The sequence below is a fragment of the Dama dama genome, chromosome 22 (genome assembly GCF_033118175.1).
Source record: "Dama dama isolate Ldn47 chromosome 22, ASM3311817v1, whole genome shotgun sequence".
NCBI classification, from domain to species: Eukaryota; Metazoa; Chordata; class Mammalia; order Artiodactyla; family Cervidae; genus Dama; species Dama dama.
Window position 1 is genome coordinate 30,776,030 of NC_083702.1, and position 13,140 is coordinate 30,789,169.

At 41.8% G+C, this 13,140-nt stretch overlaps 1 protein-coding gene across 1 annotated transcript in view; it reads right to left on the reverse strand.

Annotated features, from left to right (window-relative positions):
- The window catches only part of RECQL (RecQ like helicase), a 34,105-nt gene extending 21,027 nt beyond the window's left edge, over positions 1-13,078 (reverse strand). Inside the window, exons 1-4 of the mRNA XM_061125107.1 lie at positions 12,997-13,078; positions 9,982-10,029; positions 1,380-1,577; positions 346-525 (exon numbers count right to left, since the gene is read on the reverse strand). Of these exons, the coding sequence (XP_060981090.1) occupies positions 346-525; positions 1,380-1,577; positions 9,982-9,997 (394 nt within the window). The 5' untranslated portion in view covers positions 9,998-10,029; positions 12,997-13,078. The remainder of the gene's footprint in view (positions 1-345; positions 526-1,379; positions 1,578-9,981; positions 10,030-12,996) is intronic.
- Between the last annotated feature and the right edge of the window lie 62 nt (positions 13,079-13,140).

Below are 13,140 nucleotides of genomic sequence, written 5' to 3' on the forward strand. Positions count from 1 at the left end.
GTTTCAGGAATCAGATAGAAGAATGAACTACTCTGTCTTTAACATATCCTCTCTAAGTGAACACTTTAAATATCTATTCATGCGTGCGCTCAGTTGTGTCCGACTCTGTACAACCCCATGGACTGTAGCCCTCCAGGGATCCTCTGTCCATGGAATTTTCCAGGCAAGAATACTGGAATGGGTTGCCAGTTCCTTCCCCATTAAATGTCTATTAGTGAAGAGACAAACAAAAACATGCAGTTGATTTTGGCAAATACATGGTTAAAAATATTTTTTTAAGACTTAAAAATATATTCATAGAAATGATGTTTCTTCACCTTAGAATTGATGTTTATTAATACCCACCATCTGAACACAATGCTGGTAACTGGTAGCATAAGCTCTTTCCCCCTCCTGTAGGCATAACGAGAAATACCTCCTTTCCAGACATTGTGACGTTAATAGTTTCGAGCTGAAGTGGCCTGAACTTCTGCAGTTTAAAGACATTTTGTAGAACATCTTTAACTTTACCAGACCATGGAAAATCTAGAAAGAGAAAAACAAGTTAGGTAGAACTATTTAGAATTATAAATGAGACACAAATGTGAGTGACTGCTTCTATAATAGAGAAGAATCCGATGAATATATAAGACTTTTAATACTATTGATAATTTAATTTTTGTAATAATAGTTTTGAGATCAGTTTAATTCACAAAGCTAAGCAAAACCAAATTTAATGATATATCATAAGAAAAAGTATGTCAGAATAAAATGACAACATTTGCCAGTGAGAAATAAACTACACAGAGGAGAAAGGTAGTCAGGTATTTGATAAATAGTCTGAATGTCGGTCAGGGAATTCACAGTATCAGAAACCTCAAATACCATGAACCAAAGTTAACAATTATATGGACTTTTTGGTGTCAATATCTTGTTTAAAAAGTGGACAACACTGGACAACAAAGCCCAGAAAGCGCTGCAATTCTGTCAAGAGATACACTATTCTAAATTAATGATAAACAAGTTGTTTGGCAAGATCCTGAATCAAGGAAGATTTGTTCACTAGGGGAGGAGAATGAACTAGACTTTAATGAGGAGTCTGAATTTTTTTCTTGTTTAATTTCTTCTCGTTACAACTAAAAAAATTGAGTTAAATAAATATCTTTCTCCAAGCACAGATTAATGCGGTTGGAAACATATTTGATCTGAATAATAAAGGCTTTCATTTTAAAAGGTCGTGGGTAAAGGATGGTCTGCCTACTAGTTCTCTTGCCACTTAAGGAATGGTCAGTTTCACTTCTAAACTACTGAAAAGCACTGACCCAAACACAATGATTCAACTCCAGTTCAAAGAAACAAGAGAAAACAAAACTAGCAAAGAAAAAAAAAAGAGAGCAAACCTTCTTTATTCCAAGAGGCAGGTGAAGAATCACATTCACTGCTCTCCCCAGCATCGGAGCCCTCTAAACACAGTTTTATTCTCTTCGTTAGTACATTTTTTTTCTGAATGAGCTCCTGCTGCCTTTCCAGAAGTTCCTGGATTTGAATGTCTACTGCATGTAGCTCACTCGTTACAGAATCCAGTTCCTCACTCAGAGCTACAAGGGAAGAAAAAAGATACAATGACCAGACAGAATTAATCACAATTTTAGGTTTCCTTATGATTGATTTTCTCGGTATTCCTCACTATCAACTGTATAAACTGAAGAGTAGTCTAGAAGAGTGGTTAAGTGCACGTTTTGGAGCCACCCAGACAGGAGGTATATCTTAGGTCTTCCTCTCACTGGCTGAGCGACCTCAAGCTAAGTACCTTATACTTAACTGAGCCTCAAAATCCCTACCTGTAAAGTGGGGATAATACCTAGCTTTCACAGTATTGCTATACAAAATTAAATGAGACAGAATTTTGAAAGTTCTTAACACAGCAAAGCTTAACTTAACACAGCAGAGCTTAACTTAACTTAACCTTAATAAATAAAAATTATTAATTTTACCACGGTGCGCTTCCCAGGTGGCTCAGCAGTAAAAAAATCCACCTGCCAATTCAAGAGACGTGGGTTCAGTCCCCGGGTTGGGTAGATCCCCTGGAAGAGGAAACGGCAAACCACTCTAGTACTCTTGCCTGGAAAAATCCCATGGATAGAGGAGCCTGGTGGGCTACAATCTATGCAGTCACAAAAGAGTCAGACACAACTGAGCAACCAAACAGTAACAAAAATCATGTTGCAGGACAGTGGTCCAACAATCTTCTAAATCACTTCAGTAAAATGACTAGACTTTAAAGCAAGAGGAAGTTATCTAAAAGTAATCCCCTAACTACTTAGCTATCATTTTACAAAAACATTTGTATTTGGGTTCATACTGTGACATGGTAAGGAGCTGGTGATTATAAACAAGACGACGTATCAGTAAAAAGAGAAATCAAGTGTGCTACTAAAATTGGCACTGCAAGGCCAGCATGGTAATTTATAAAGAAGCCTTAACATATGATACCAAACAATCCAAATATTAAAGTCAAAATGAGAGTTTCTTTTACATCAGTGGAAGCTAGAAAATTTTACAAACATCCTTGCTGCTTTCTAAACATCTGCCTGCTTTAATCAGTGTCCAGTTTTAATGTCTTCCCATGAGATAAAATCTTATGGTTATGAGTTAAAATAGGATGCTCCAGTGTTTTTGTATTCTATCAACTGCTTGTGTGATCCAGGTTTAGGGCTGGCCACCAGTGACGTCTGTCTGGGATTTGGAAGGTGGAAATGAAACGGCAGCCAGGTTTAAAGTCGACATGAGGTCAGGCGCTGCCGCAGCTCACCTTGGAGCCAATATGCTGGCTCACCTTGGCCAACATGGGGCAGAAGTCAGTTCCTCCTGTGCTCAGTCACGTCTGACTCTCTGTCACCCCATGGACTGCAGCCTGCCAGGCTCCTCGCCATTCTCCAGGCAAGAATACTGGAGTAGGTTGTCATTCCCTTCTCCAGGGGATCTCCCCCAACCCAGGAATTGAAGCTGGGTCTCCTGCACTGCAGGCAGACTCTTTACAGTCTGAGCCACCGGGGAAGCCCAAGGATACACAATAGTGAATGAAGCCTAATTTACTGGTGTGGATTCAATAAGAAATTCTGGATTTAGTACACTAAATATAGTGGCCAGGAGTGGCTCTAATTATTTACTTAGCTGACCCCAAAGATGAATATCAGAAAGTTGGGATGGAATGACACAGGGGAAGATGCCAATGAAATGGAAAGGCTAGAACTTTCTGGGTATACGCTAAAGGAGAAGAACTCGAGGCTTAGGGAGATGGGAGTGCTAGAGTGGTTGATCATCCACTCCCCTGCAATCCCCCAGGAGGATCCAGGAGACCCTCCTTTTTCCAAGCCCATAAGAAATGCATTCATGAGGGGAATGAATCCCTGAAGAGGTCTGAGTTGGCTGTTCTCTGTAAGCCAGGAATGACCATGGGAAGTACTGCCTTTCAACTAGACTACCTGAATCAATGAGAATGATGATTTCTAAGACACAAGGGCTAACTGTCAACAATTCAATTCATGACCAAAGGAAAGGCAGATGTGGTTGCCAAAATGGGCAACAGAAAGTGAAAGTGTAAGTCACTCAGTCGTTTCCAATTCTTTGTGACCCCATGGAGCCTGCCAGGCTCCTCTGTCCATGGGATTTCCCAGGCAAGAATATTGGAGTGGGTTGCCATTTACTTCTCCAAAGAATCTTCCCAACCAGGTCTCCTGTACTGCAGGCAGATTCTGTACCATATGAGCCACCAGAGAAACCGAAGGAGCAATAAGCAGAAGGAACAATTAGAACAGTCTGACTCAAAGACATCTTTGGCACTGGCTAGGTGATCATGAAGTCTGAAATAGAAATAGATTATGTGATCTGCACAGGCAGAGTACAAAGGCCTGATTCTGGTGAACACATGTCTGATTTGAATTACCACAACAGAATCATAGTCCTTCAACCAGTTCTCAGAAATGAGCCAAATTATAGATCCAAAGCTCCCTGTGTAAAGTAGAGGTTGGGGCCCTTTAAAAAAGGACCCTCATACACAGCTAAAACTTCATGCAGTAAAGCTATCCTTCTCCAGAGAAACTTATCAAGGTAATTGTTTACTGGGAAAAGGAAAATAACTTCTCAGAAGTTCCTGGACAGCAACCGTAATCTGGTAATTCCTGGAGAACTATAATGACATGGTGACCCACCAGTTAAGAGTATGGACTGAACTTGGGCAAAACAGATGATCAATGCCGTTCTGCTCAGGCGCATCACACAAGGGGCTAGGAGGTCTACTCTGTGGTTACCTCCCCAGCTCCAGCAGGTGTAATTAGAGCAGATACCCCCAGGTGGCACTAGTGGTAAAGACCGCGCCTGCCAGTGCAGGAGACACAGGAGACGTGAAACCTGTGGAACACAGGTTCCATCCCTGGGTAGTGAAGATCCCTTGGAGGAGGGCATGGCAACCCAATTCAGTATTCCTGCCTGGAGAATCCCAGGGACTGATGAGCCTGGCATAGGGTCCACAGGGTCGCAAAGAGTCGGAGATGACTGAGGCAACTTAGCATGCATGCATTCAGCAACTGGCTGGTTTCCTGACCTAAGAGCAAGGACTATTATGATAGGAAAGACCAAGTGGAAGGCAGTATAAAGAGTGCTTACTACCAAAACAGTGATTAGTGCTATTCCTCACACAGCCAGGACTCATGGGCCTGGGAAACAGGGCCAGAAACATGGCTCCTATTATCCCCTAGTGATCCACTAGTGAAATGCTTGCTTCCCATCCCTGAAACTTTGGACTCTGCTAGTCTAGATTGGCCAGTTAGAACTGCTTCTACCAGGGGGAAAAGCAATGCTTCCATTTAATTGGAAGTTGATTACCACTTGGCCAGTTTGGATTCCTCATGGCCAGGAAACCAAAAGGCAAAGAAAGGGGTTACTGGACTGGCTGGGGCAAATGATCCTGACTATTAAAGGAAACTGGACTGCTATATGACACTGCAGAGGTGAGGAGCAGTGTGTCTGGAATGTGGGGGATCCTCCAGGGCAGTGGTCCCCAACCTTTTTGGCACCAGGGACTGGTTTCATGCAAGACAGTTTTTCCAAGGACCAGGGTGGGGTGGGGAAGGGTATGGTTTCAGGATGATTCAAGTGTATCACATTTATTGTGCACATTATTTCTGTTATTATTACATCAGCTCCACCTCAGATCATCAGGTATTCGATCCCAGAGGTTGGGGATCCCTGCTCTAGGGTTATCTTTTGGTATTCCCACATCCCCTGCTTAGAGTTAATGGAAAACCACAAAAACCCATCACAAGCAAACTGCTAAGGCGGCTGCCACCAGGCAAGGCCCACGACCAGGTGAGCTGTTTGCTGAGGACAAGGGGATATGGAAAGCTGAAAGGCAGTCAGAAAATAACAGCTATGACCACATGATCAGGTGAGACCCAAGAACTGGAAGAGCTATTAAGCATTTCTCCTTTATTTTGACATTCCTGTAGAAGCCAAGTTTGGATTTCTCTTGGTGGTGGTTAGTTAGTTGATGAATGGAAGGATAGACTGAGCTTCTGGCTCCCATTCCCCTAAATTTTAAAACAAAAGGGGTTAACAGTCACTAACTTTGTATCTCAGGATTTAAGTTAGAAGATAATCACCGAGGATGTGATTGAGCAAGAAGAGGAATGAGCATCACCCAAAGATGAATAAACAGAATTCCTGTCCTCTTCAGGGGAGAGGATCAGCATACATTTGTTTGGACAAGAGAGAGCTGTGTTAGCTTGGGGAGCCAGAGCTTTAGAAGGCGGAAGTGAAGCAGTAGCTATATTTTCCATATTTAAGAAGGGCAATGCAAGGTCGGGTCTGGTGACCTCTCCAGCATGGGGCAGCAGCTGGGCACGATTCTAGCTGCTGCTAGATATCCTTGGGGAAAGAGAGGTGCCCGCAGTTCCTCCGGATCCTGTTGGTTCTCCTTGGGCTCCTCTGAACACTCAGCCAGATCGTGTGTGACTCAGGGAAGCATGCCAGCACTGTGACAGGTGCTGCCTCACCTAGACTGGAGGCTCTGAGGCAACCAGAGACTGGTCCAGGTTCCGATGAGGTTCATCATCAGAGGGAGCATTCTGTTTGGGGAATCCCCATGGCAGAAGCATCTTCTCTTCCTATCTACTGGCACCACCGACGCCAGGCCAGCCAACAGACACAAAGAAAGAGCCCAAACACTTCCCAAATTGCCACCAAGAATTCCTACAGTCAATCCCTCTTATCACTCACAGTGCCTCTGCTTCTTTCATTGAATCCCACCTAACAGAGATAATAATGTCAACCTGTGCTACAAAGTCAATATGACTGTACCCTGGACAAAGTCCTGATTGACTCAGAATATAACAGAGTAGAGCCAGTTGTAACAAATCTAGGTCTTTTAATGTTTTTGTTCAAAACTATAACCATCTCTAACGCCAGCTCGGACAACACGTGACCTGTATGAGAGATAAGATTGAAAAGGGAAGGATTTCAATCATTCATCACGAAGAGGGCTTATTACTATATCTCAAGAGCACATGGCATTGAGCAGGGATTCTGCCCCTAAGCTTACAGCTGAGAAAAGGGAGGTACCATTCTTCAGAAGCAGGACAGTTTCTAGCGATCTCCCATACTGAAGGCCACAGTGAAAGGGAAGTGATTTACCACCAGGGAACGACCAAATCCAACTCAACAAACTATCTGAAGGCAATTTCAGAGGCATTTCAAATACAGGCTAACAAGTGGGTAGAAAAGAAGAGGTGGGTTAGTTGAAAGGGGTGAAATATTGTAAAAGCAATGATTTAATCATCTCTTCTTAAATAAAATTGATCTATGGCATTATTCGATTATTTTAAAATCATATCCCAGGGACTTCTCCGGTCGTCCACAACAGGTTGAGAGTCTGCCGGTCAATGCAGGGCACACAGGTTTGATCCCTGGTCTGGGAAAATTCCACACGCCTCAGGGTAACTAAGCCCATGCGCCACAACTACTGAGCCCGCACTCCAGGGCCTGGGAGCCGCAACAAGAGAAGCCAGCACAATGGGAAGACCGCACACCACAATGAAGAGTCACCCCTGCCGGCCACAACTGGAGAAAGCCCTTGTGCAGCAACAAAGACCCAGTGCAGCCATAAATAAATATATAACTTTTAAAAAATCACATCCTACTGAGAAAGGGTAAAGTCTTACTAAATAGAATAACTCACTGATGTGATCCAAAAATAACTATTTCAACTGAGATAAGGTTTGGTTCGGTTCAGTTCAGTTCAGTCGCTCAGTCGTGTCTGATTCTTTGTGACCCCATGAACCGCAGCACACCAGGCCTCCCTGTCCATCACCAACTCCCAGAGTTTACACAAACTCATGTCCATTGAATCGGTGATGCCATCCAACCATCTCATCCTCTGTCGTCCCCTTCTCCTCCTGCCCTTAAGTCCTCCAGCATCAGAGTCTTTTCAAATGAGTCAGCTCTTCGCATCAGGTGGCCAAAGTATTGGAGTTTCAGCTTCAGCATCAGTCCTTCCAATGAACACCCAGGACTGATCTCCTTTACAATGGACTGATTGGATCTCCTTGCAGTCCAAGGGACTCTCAAGAGTCTTCTCCAACACCACAGTTCAAAAGCATCAATTCTTCAGTGCTCAGCTTTCTTTATAGTCCAACTCTCACATCCATACATGACTACTGGAAAAACCATAGCCTTGACTAAACGGATCTTTGTTGGCAAAGTAATGTCTCTGCTTTTTAATATGCTGTCTAGGTTGGTCATAACTTTCCTTCCAAGGAGTAAGTGTCTTTTAATTTCATGGCTGCAGTCACCATCTACAGTAAGGTTTGGTAACATCTATGAAACCTACACTTTTGTCTCTTAGTGAAGAATATCTGGGTTAGCATTTAATATAATTTAAATTGCTACCATTTATTATTAACCCTTAGGCTATTAGTATGAATCATTAAGCTGTGAGAGATGAAGACAAAATCTATGTCACTATTTTTTTCACATTTATATTTAAATAAATTGTGAAGTTTTGGGGTGTGGAGAGGAGGATTCCATACTTAAGAAAACCATTCATATAATGTTAGTTAAGAAACTAATCTTGTTTCTCCACTGTCAGTGCTAAGGTCATATTTACTATATCCTACAAAGAACAGGAAAATAACCATAGAGTAAGTTCCTCCCTCCTACCATTCACCTCTTAACTGAATAAACAGCAAAACTTCACTAATAAGCACAAAAGGATCTGGTCAAGTTTATAAAAACAAACAATGCAAGGAAACACATAAAAATACCAAGAGTAGCTGCCTGGAAAAGGTTAAACAGACATCTTTCTTGTATTTTTTAAAAATATTTCAAATGATACCACTTAGGAACTTATCTTAAGGAAATAATCAAAGAAGTACACAAACCTTTTGATTCAAAGATGTTCAATGCAACTTTTTTTACATTTTAAAAATGGAGACAGCCTAAAAGTTCAAAACCAACACTCAAAGTGTTAATTCTTTAATGCCACTATAAAACAACAAAATACAAAGCAGTATTAAAAACAGAATATTGACAACATAAAATTTATATTACATCTATATTCTTTATCTACATTATGTTTTTAAGAATCACATTACCAAACATTATGTAAAATATGTGAAAAATTTTGTTGAAAATAATACATCTAAATGGTACAGTATTAATTTGAGTAGTAACATTATTAGTGATTTATACTTTCTACTTTATAATTTTCTTAGGTTCCTAGAATGCTATCAAAAAACATATCATTCCTTGGAACTTTTATGTATTGCATGGTGGGAATGTAAAATTGTGTAGCCACTATGGAAAACAGTATGGCAGTTCCTCCAAAAATTAAACACAGAAATACCATGTTATCCAGCGATTTCACTTGTAGGTATGGTGATGGTTGAGTCACTAAGTCGTGTCTGACTCTTGCAACCCCATGGACTGTAGCCTGCCAGGCTCCTCTGTCCATGGGATTCTCTTGGCAAGAATACTGGAGTGGGTTGCTATTTCATTCTGCAGGGGATCTTCCTGACTTAGGAATAGAACCTGGGTTTCCTGCATAGCAGGAGAATTCTTTACCGACTGAGCTATGAGGGAAGCCCACTTGTAGGTATATACACCCAAAAACTGGAAGCAGAGGCTCAAACAGATGTTTGTACACCGATGTTCACACCTGCATTATTCACAGAGGCTGAAAAGGGAAATAATTCAAATGTCTCCTGACAAACAAGTGGATAAACAGAAGGTGGTATATCCATAGAGTGGAATATTACTCAGCCTTACAAAGTTACATGCTACCCAACGGATGAACCTCAAAGACAACACAAAAGGACAAATATTGTATGATTCCACTTCTATGAGGTACCTAGAAGTCCAGACAGAAAGTCCCAGACAGAAAGTCCCAGACAGAGAGCAGAATGTTACCAGGGGCTGCAGGGAAGGGGGTGGAGTGGAAGTTATTGTTCACTGGGTACACTGTTGCATTGACCATCTTTGAACCAAGAGCTTTATGTACTTCTTCCACTATTTCCTTAAGGTAAGTTTTAAGTGGTGTTATTTAAAATACTTTTAAAGTATAAAAGAAAGACATCCATTTTACCTTTTCCAGGCACCTACTCTTGGCATTCAGTGGGGAGTGATGAAAAGTTTTGGAGATGGGTACTGGCCATGGTTGCACACAATGCAGACGCACATAATGCCATGCATGCAATGCTCTTGATTGTCTGCTTAAAAGTAGCTAAAATGGTAAGTTTAAATATACTTTACAACAATAAAAAGAAATCTGGAAAAATATCGGAATTATTAAGACAAATATTTTCTAAATTTATTTTTATTTATTCCTACTAAAACTTTTTTTTAAAAGCAGTTTAAGACTCACAGTAAAACTGAGGGGAAGGGACAGAGAAAAACACGCAGTTAGAAAAAGAACGGAATGAACCACAACATGGAATAATCTCCACTAACCTGAAATGGATGCCATTCTAAAGTTGAACCGGAGAGTCAAATTTCTCTCTAAAAGTGAAAGAAAAATCAGAGCAACGTTTTCTTAAAAACAGTACTGTTGATAATGCTCAATGATAATCTGTCATTACTGAGCACAAAAAATGTTAGAAAGTAGATTATATACTGCAGTGACTTTTCAACAATACTACATGGTTCTTCCCACTCTACTTTTTATGGGGAATTCTCTAGATTTCAGAGAAGTAACCAAAGTCACACAAATATAACAACAAGTATGACACCAAAAACATTTAACAAACACCCAGCAAATACTTAGTGAAGTTGCAAAAAAAGAGCAAAGCTTAGAGGTTAAACAGCTTTCAGTCAGTTCACTTCAGTTCAGTTGCTCAGTCGTGTCTGACTCTTTGCGACCCCATGAATCACAGCACACCAGGCCTCCCTGTCCATCACCAACTCCCGGAGTTTACTCAAACCCACGTCCATCGAGTCGGTGATGCCATCCAACCATCTCATCCTCTGTCATCCCCTTCTCCTCCTGCCCCCAATCCGTCCCAGCATCAGGGTCTTTTCCAATGAGTCAACTCTTTACCACTACGTTATTGTGTGATTTTAGCAAACTTAAAACAATCTGTTCCTCTCAGCCACTTTCCCTATCTGTAAAATTGGGATGGTGGAACCTATTTTACAAATAGCAAGTTGGATAGATTCAAATATCCCAGATGAAGCAAAACCCATTAACGAACTACTCAAATTAATCATTTAACATTTTACTGAATGAATGCTCTGAAGGGTTACAATTTAGGCTCAATTTTAAAAGAGGAATTGGTATTCCACAGAGGGATGAGATTTCAGATGGAGAGAACACAGAGTTCAGAAGTGGGGAAAAATCTGGTTTGTATTAAGAAATATTTCTGAATGGTTAACACTTAAGAGTACACACAAGCAAGTGAAAGGAGGTGAGTCTGGAGGAACTTTATTTAGCTTATCCATAACCTCCAAGAACACCTTTTCCAACTCCGATATGGACAACCAACATTTTCTGAAACTAGGTCAATGTCTCCAAAGGTAGCTTCAGCATCACCCTACCCTTATTCAAATTGCTCACCCTATGCCCTGCCTCATGTAGAATTCTGAAGCCACCACTAGGCTGGAAAAATAGGTAAGATCTTCTGTGACTTGCTAAGAAGCTTGAAAGAGTCACAACACTAAAAGCTATTTAAGTAGAGAAGTAAACCAAGGACTTCTAATTCTTTATCTATATGAACACGCCGTCACCATTTCATGGAAATATAATTCTCCTTCTCTGGACTGTAAGATTCTCCAGCAGGGTAGAGACTGAGTCTCTTCACCTCTGTATCCATGTAGCCCAGTAAAATGCCTTGCAGATAGTGAAGGCTCAGGGCGGCACTAGTGCCAATACAAGAGATGTAAGAGATACAGATTCAATCCCTGGGCCAGGAAGATCCCCAGGAGGAAGGCATGGCAACCCACTCCAGTATTCTTGCCTGGAGAATCCCCATGGACAGAGGAGCCTGACGGGCTATGGTCCATAGGGTCACAAAGAGTTGGGACACAACTAACGGGACTTAGCATCCAGGCACACAGGTGTGCTGAGACTGAAAGCAGAGGCTTTCTCCACTTTTATGAAAGAATGTAATCTACAAACCTACAACCATTTCCCCCTACTATTTTAAACAACTCCTTTGATCATATCATTTTTTAAAAAACGTATAAACTCCTTCCCCAAATGATGTGATTTAATAGCAAAAGCTAGCTGAATATATGTTCAAAAATTAATGAGCTATGTATAGCAAGTCTGTCAGAAGTATACCTAGACATTGTTTAAAATCCAAAACAAAGGGAGATCAGCCTTGAAAACTCCCTTTGCAGACAAAACCAACATAGGCATACAAACAAAGCTTAATTTAGCTTATTTTGAAAGACTAACTTGACCTGGGGCTCTTTGCGTTTCTGCCTCTGGGAATCAGAAGCACAACTCCCACTGTTACCCAAGACTGCTATGAGGTAACCACTAACCAATTCTGTATCTTTTAAGAAAATGTTAATATAACCAATCAGTGTAAAGAATAAACAATCAATGCCCTCTTACCAAACAAGCTCTTTTATATTAACTATATAGCCTTGAGCCTAATTCCATGTTTTGATTTGAGTGCTCTAGGTTGGCAAACTGTCTTTTTGGCATATACACAATGAACTTTTACTAATTACCACTTCCATGATTCAGTGGTTTCACTTCTGCTATATCTGAACTTCTGGTAGCATCCTCAGGAAATACTTTACAAGGTCTCATGTCAGTCATGCATGCTTGACATCAAATGTTGCTGTTGTTCAGTCGCCCAGTCATATCTGACTTTTTGCGATCCTACGGACTGCAGCACGCCAGGCCTGCTTGTCCCTCACCATCTCCCAGAGTTTGACCAAGTTCATTAGTGATGCCGTCCAGTCATCTCATCCTCTGAAGCCCTCTTCTACTGCCTTCAATCTTTCCCGGCATCGGGGACTTGACACCAAGTACCAGAGTCTAAATCTCTCTCTCTCTCTCTCTATCTCTCAATCACATACACACATACACACACACACACACACACCCTCTCTCCGCCACCTGGGTTTAGGTGCAACAGCAATTTAATAAAACCCTCCGTCACGCTTAGGCGTCCCCTCTGGCTTTTCCTAATAAACAGTGGTTGCAAATAAAAGGCTATGGTGACCGAGTCTCCTGCCTGGAAAAAGCTGGTGATAAAGAGACCGACCGCAGTAGAACGTGCCCCTAAAGGCCCGAGTTCCATCAGAGGTGCGAGGACCCCTGTATCTCCGTCACCAACGTATTGGTGGAAGGAAGTGAGCCGGCCTTCCCCATCTACCAGGAAAAGGAACGTTAGCTCTTTCAAAGAGGTAACAAGGGTTATCCCAGAACTTCCTCTCGGTGAAGTTAAGGAAGACATTCCTCCTCCTCGATCTCCGACCCCAAGACCCCCCTGACTCAGGTCTACTACTTACCCCTTTCAGCCGCACTCCAAAAAAAACTTCCCGCCACCAGGCTTTCCTTTCTCTCCAGCCGGGGGCATTCACCCTTCCGGGTCGGTCCTTTCAACCAATTGCAGGTACTACCCTTTTCTTATTGGTCAAGGGGTGTGGCCACCA